The sequence below is a fragment of the Henckelia pumila genome, chromosome 4, assembly GCF_033568475.1.
Source record: "Henckelia pumila isolate YLH828 chromosome 4, ASM3356847v2, whole genome shotgun sequence".
Classification (NCBI taxonomy): domain Eukaryota; kingdom Viridiplantae; phylum Streptophyta; class Magnoliopsida; order Lamiales; family Gesneriaceae; genus Henckelia; species Henckelia pumila.
The window spans coordinates 232,391,212-232,398,071 of NC_133123.1; the positions used below are offsets into that span (position 1 = coordinate 232,391,212).

Sequence of the window (6,860 nt, forward strand, 5' to 3'; positions counted from 1 at the left end):
TTTTCATTTAATTAATTAATTATAATTATTTAATTTTCTGATATGCGTGATGTGTCTCTGCGGAAATTAAAGTGCCAGCTCCCTTTCGGCTTTTATTTATTTTTACTGTAAATTAAAAAATAAATTTTAAAAATATCGTGAATTTAAAAAAATTTCAAAAATACCGTAAAACTCCAAATCTGACAGCGGATGCGCAAGTGTACGTGGTAGAGTCTGGTAACACTTGGAGCGGATGCTGCGTCGTGGCGTGTGCCATTGGCAGCGTCCGCTCCGAGTGGCAGCGGATGGCCCGGATGCCATTAATTTTGTTGCGCCCCACCCACCTCTATGAATTCAATAATTCATGTTTTTTGTTGCGCCCCACCCACCTCTGTGAATTCAATAATTCATGTTTCTTTCTCCATTATCTCTACGGCATTTCTTCTCTTCTCAATTTTAGTTTCTTTGACCGTAGATTTCTCCGTCATCGTTCGTCCAATTGCAAATCCGAGAGTATTTTCGGAATCCTTGCAACAAGATTTTTTTTTTACACTAATTTTTCGAGTTTTCTTCGCCCTCTCGGAAACATCGTCCGACCAACCGTGTTTTTTTTCATCGTCGTTCATCGCCGCCGATTGTTGTTCAAGCTAGAAAGAAGATATTTAGGTTGGTTGGAGCTCTATTTCAAAATTTGAAGGTAAATTCGAGGGTAGGGTTTTGCAATTTGGGTGTTTTGGTTTAATTGAGTTACTATAATTGAAATATGTTTAATTGTTGCTTGTAGGTACTAAAAAAAAAAAGTCATTCGAAGGTATGGATTATTTTTCAGAATTTTTTTAAGCATTATTTTGAATTTTAAGTTTATTTTAATAATATGTTTTAGTATATATTTCAAATTTTTTCTTTTTTATAATTAAATATATTATATTAATATAATAAAAATTAAATGTATTAATAATAAAGAATAGTTATGTTACGTGTTGTTATTATATTAGATATATATGAATATATATTATCTTATTATTGATATACTATATAAATATAGAATAATATATATATATTTCAATATAATAATATATATTCTATATTTATATAGTATATCAATAATAAGGTAATATATATGCAGATATATCTAATATAATAACAATAACGTTTATATATATATATATATATACTTTATTGTTATCGTTATTATATTAAATATGTGTCATATATAGACATATATTGTTATATGCATAGATTAAAATTTATTTTATTTTATTTTATTTTTATGTTTTGTTATTTTGTAATTTTATAATATGTATTTATTGGTTTGCATTATATAATTGTTAGTATATTTGTCAGGATGACAACAAATCGAGGGTCAATAGATTCCAATGTGCTATATTTACAAGCAACACATATGTCGTCAGAAGTTTCCACAAAAACAATTGATGACATAGTTCGAGTCAAACGATCCGATAATTTGATTTGGCAGTTATTTAATGATCATGGTCTGCACAGTCGTGTGATTACATATTTAAATAACATGGGGTTTTATGGTGTTTTGCTGTGTGGATCTCGACAATATGATAATCATTTAATTACTGTTTTGGTTGAACGATGGCGACGTGAAACACATACCTTTCATTTTAGATGTGGTGAAGCAACCATCACTTACAGGATATTTTCATTATTTGGGGTCTGCCTATTGATGGTGAGCCTGTAATTGGTATAGATGTTTCACACAGAGTTGAAGAGTGGAAGCATATATGTTTGAATTTATTGGGATTTACGCCACTGACGTCGCATTTCAAAGGTGGCCACTTATCGATGACCGCTTTATATGAGCATTGCATGGTTGCACATATTGATGATAATAGTCCAGAAATAGATGTCGTAAAATATACTCATTGTGTAGCATTAATGATTATTGGAGGAATCATGGTTCCAAATTATCAAGGAGGATCTGTTAGATTGATTTTTTTGCAACTACTTCGGGATATTGAACGCATCAGATCTTATAGTTGGGGAAGTGCAGTTCTGGCATTCCTATATCGTGAGTTATGCAATGCAACACGGATAAGAAAAGCTATAATATCAGGGCCTCTATTTATCTTACAGGTATAAATTTTTAAGTTCATCTAATATCGCATTATAATAATTTCTAATTTAATTTATTACTGATGGCAGGTATGGGCATGGAGCAGGATTACATTTGTTAATCCTGATATGAATGGATTATCTCTTACTGTGCGCCAAAATGAATTGGAGGAAAATATTTCATATGCTCCTTATGGTGCACGGTAATATTTGAAAAATATTAGCATTGTATAAATTACAAATTCATTTTATAATAATTTTAATAATTTTTTTTTATTGTAGGTGGTCAAATGTGTTTAGTTTTAGTTACACTCATTCACCAACACATGTTGTTAGAATTATAAGGGATTGCTTCGATCGTATGACTAATGTCGAGGTGTGTTATTGGATTATTGAAACTTTACAACAATTATATTCATTTATATTTATTAATTAAAATTTATTTTATTATTATTATGCAGTTTAACTGGATAGTTTACAACAAAAAAGATTCTGATGTTAAAGCGATCATTAGTACATACGATAATAGAATCTGACGATGTGTTTGTCCTCTGATTTGTTTTGATATTGTGGAGATGCATCGTCCTGATCGGGTCTTGAGGCAGTTCAAAATGCGACAATCTATTCCTAGGCCTGCAGTTGACAACGATAACCTACACAATGTTAATAGAACAGGTCATCGTAACACAGATTGGAAAGAGTATCATAAAGATGCAATTATTCTTTGGAATGGAAAATTGAGTAATGTTGCCCGAGGCGAACGCCACGGAAGATCTAGGCAAGTCGATGATGATTACTTTCCATGGTTTGATCGCATTACTGTACGATTTATATCTCCTGCAGTAACTGGGCTTGGTTTTAGGTCATATCAATCGAATTTAGATATTGGCGGACACAATAATATTCCACAAAATTTTGGTGTGCCATCCCCTGATTCGCATCAGTCATCATCAGGGTTTATTCCTCCTCGGCCATCTGGTGAGTTTTACAACGCGGGTCCATCTGGTGGGTTCTACAACATGGGTCCATCTGGTGGGTTCTACAATGCAGGGCCATCTAGTGGGTTGTACAATACCGGACCATTCGGTGGATTTTACAGTGCAGGACCATCTGGTTCATATGTTGATGTCGGTTATCATACTCCATTTTGTGAAAATATCCAAAGTTTTACAGATCTTCTTAATGCTGGTCAACACAATACTTTGGCTCCTAAAAGAAACGTTCCGTCACCTGTAATATTCCCTAGTTATTCAGATGAGTAACAAGAGAGGAGTGAAGAAATTGTTGATGCTCCTGTTGTGCGTAGAGGACAACGTAGACGTAGACCACCTGCTTGTGGTATCGGTGGTCATTTGTATAACTGCAATTGTCATGAACAATCATGATATATATTTTTTGTTTTATAGTAATTGATAATTAGTTATGCATGTGATTTTTGTTTTTTTTCTTTTCGTATGAGTTTTGTTTAATTACACCATAATTATTTTAAATACTTTATTAAGTTGATTCAAACCAATATGAAGAAAAATGCTAGTAGTGTAATAGATAAATGCATTTAAACCAATATCAAATATGCTACAATTTTTCTTCACGCAATCTATTGTCCGCGTTCATCTGATGCTCCTGAAATACAAAAAATAGACATATACAATTTAAAATATATTACTCAATATATTTTTAGCAACAAATTAGATTTCCAAAGATTATACCTGTTCGTTCTTCGTTGTTGTCTCTCTCTTGCTACCGGCCTGTCCATCTCGTTTCTTAGTCGAGTCGTTGTATCCCTACCTGCTCTTCTTCTTTCACGTCTAACTGGGTTGTGTTGCAATTCAAAGGTAGGACGATCCCAATATCTTTCATCTGCAAGAGGTTCAAATCTTCCTTCATACGTTACGAGGTACTCCGATATATTGTACCATGGTTGCACAAGTGTCGTAGGATCTAACGAGTGCCATTTAGCGATGCAAATAGCATGAGAACACGGGATGCCGAAAATTGTCCATTTACCACATGAACAATCTGTTGTTGATATTCTCACCACTTGCATGTGTTGGCCGCGACTTGGCCTTCCTCCGGTCGCAACCTGAGCAGTTTGTGATCATACATCATATTTAACAACACGATGTTCACTAGATTTCTTCGCCCATTCCTCATACTTTCGCCGTGCATAATCCGACCACAGTTGATTTTCTTGAACCATACGTTGACCTTTCGTCACACGTTCAATGAAGTATTGAACACATCTCAGAAGGGTCAAGTGTACTATTGCAGATATAGGCAGTCTACGAGCTCCCTTCAACACACTGTTTAAGCACTCGGACATGTTGGTCGTCATCACTCCATGACGCCAACATCCGTCATGGGCCATACTCCATTTTTCCTTTGATATTCCATCCAAATATCTGTGTGCCAAAATATTTTTGTTCTTAATTGCCTCCATTGTTGCATCAAATTTACAAATTTGATGTTGGCTCCCTGCTTCCCAGCATAAATCTTTCAAATGCACATCTTTGAACCTGGAATTAAAATTTGAGCACACGTACCGCAAACAAAAACGATGCACACCTTGTGGAGGTTTGAAATAGGGTATATCTTCAACGGCTCGCACGATTCCCTTGTGCCTATCAGATATTAGAAACACACCATTTTCGCCACATACAACATGCCGACCAACATTTTCCAAAAACCATTTCCAGGAATCAGACGTTTCTTCATCCACAATTGCAAAAGCCAATGGTAGCACTTGATTGTTAGCATCCAGAGTGACAGCGATCAACATTTTGTGTTTGTACTTTGTGTACAAATGTGTACCGTCGACACTAATGATTTTTCGACAGTGTCGAAATCCATTAGTACACGGCTTGAACGCCCAAAAACAATAGTTCAATGTTTTTATTTCTTAATTGTTTCTGAGATGCTTCCAGTCGACAATTTTTCCCAGATTGTATTTGCAAAGAGCACGCATATATTTCGGTAGTAATTGAACAGAGCTCTCCCAAGTTCCATAAACAATTTCCACTGCACGTTTCAGACTCCGCCACGCTTTCGTATACGAGATTTTATATCCATATTTATCTTTCACACTCTCTATTATATATTTAATCTCATACGAAGGATCACATCGTACAATGCCCAATAGTGTATGTGCAACCATATCGCTATTCAAGTTATGATGATCTATGCCGACGTTGGTTGATATATATGTATGAGGCCCACCATATCTGGTTATTTTCCAATAACCTGTTTTCTCCTTGAAAGATGCGCAAAGACCCCAACGACATCTGACAGTGGAAGAATCATTTTTGCATTGAATTTTCCACAAAATGCGTGTGCTCTCAACGACAAGATATTCACGCCTAGTAACTCTGACCGAATAATCCTTCACAGATGCAATCAGATCTTTTTTATCCTTGAAAACCATGTTTACACATAGTTCTCCTCTCTCCTAATTATAGTATCTTGTCCGCATGTCATGAGGTACGCCAATAGAATCAGGAATCTCTTCTCCAAAATATGTATTGAAGAAAGATGGCATATCAGAAGTGGTAGAAAAGAATGGAACATCTTGCCTCTGTAATTTCTGACGAGGTGGTGGACGAGATGATGTTCCCTCATCAGTATTTGCATGGATATTCACATGTACATCATCATTCACATCTTCAACATCGTCATCATCTTTTTCCTCAGACTCCCCGTATGACATCTCTGGCTCTGTATCGCTTCTCTGGACATCTTCGTTTTCACTCCTAGGATCATCAACACGTGGCACAAAATTTTGAATTTCTAAATTCCAATTTGCTTCACCAGAATTTTGTTCCCAAACACGTGTACTTTGCGGCCAACTTGCAGGATCAGGTTCTCATGTGTCGGCGATATATTGATCCCACGATCCACTTTCAGGATAAAGATACATGTTGTCCATTCCTTCGGTGACGTGTAAAATATCTGATTCTTGGTCTACATGACCAACGTGATGGTCAATTTCGTTTGCCTCCACGTACAAATGTAATATACGTATATTGGGAGATTGCATCATAAACTCTAAAGCGTTATCATCGACAAGATTGACTTGAATTTCATGCCAAGATTAATTTTCCATGAAAGAATATTTCGTTGACAATTTGAGAGTAAAAGTAGTTGGATCAATCCTCAATATTTGATGCACAGCTTCAACCAACTCGGACAAAGTAATGGAACGTATAACTCGCATTGGTCTAGTATAAGGAATACTATACACAATCGATCCATTATCCACAATAATATGACCACCAAAATATAAAAATATATCGATGTTTTCCATTCTCGACATGATTTGTTAAAATAAAAATGAAAAACAAATAAATGAAACGAGAGAATTTTAAAAAGATTGATATTTTTATGAGTGATATTCGAATAACATTTGTGAACATATATATAGTAATACAATAACGCGTAGAATTAATTGTTTACACGTTAGACGATATATTTAATTTATTTAATTGTTTACGCGTTAAATTATTTTACGTGCAAATACTATCCGTCAACACGTTTTTTTTAATTATTTACGGATTAAATAATTTAAAATAATATATTGGGCAGCGCCTCGTGGGAAAGGACGCTGCCAACTCGGCAGCGTCCTCCGCCACAAGGAGCGGACGCTGCCCTACTGTGGCGGAGGACGCTGCTTACGTGTACAACATCCGCTTGTCAGATTTGGAGTTTTACAGTATTTTTGAAATTTTTTTGATTTTACGATATTTTTGAAATTTATTTTTTAATTTACATTAAAAATAAAAAAACCCTTTTCTGAAAGTAATTTT

General features: G+C 35.0%; 1 protein-coding gene across 1 annotated transcript; it reads left to right on the forward strand.

The window, feature by feature from the left end:
• Positions 1–1,791: 1,791 nt before the first annotated feature.
• Positions 1,792–2,775, forward strand: LOC140862912 (serine/threonine-protein phosphatase 7 long form homolog). The gene is made up of 4 exons (XM_073265938.1): positions 1,792–2,082; positions 2,152–2,264; positions 2,344–2,437; positions 2,523–2,775. The coding sequence occupies exons 1-4, from the start codon at positions 1,792–1,794 to the stop codon at positions 2,595–2,597; spliced, it is 573 nt and encodes a 190-aa protein (XP_073122039.1). The 3' UTR covers positions 2,598–2,775.
• Positions 2,776–6,860: the final 4,085 nt, after the last annotated feature.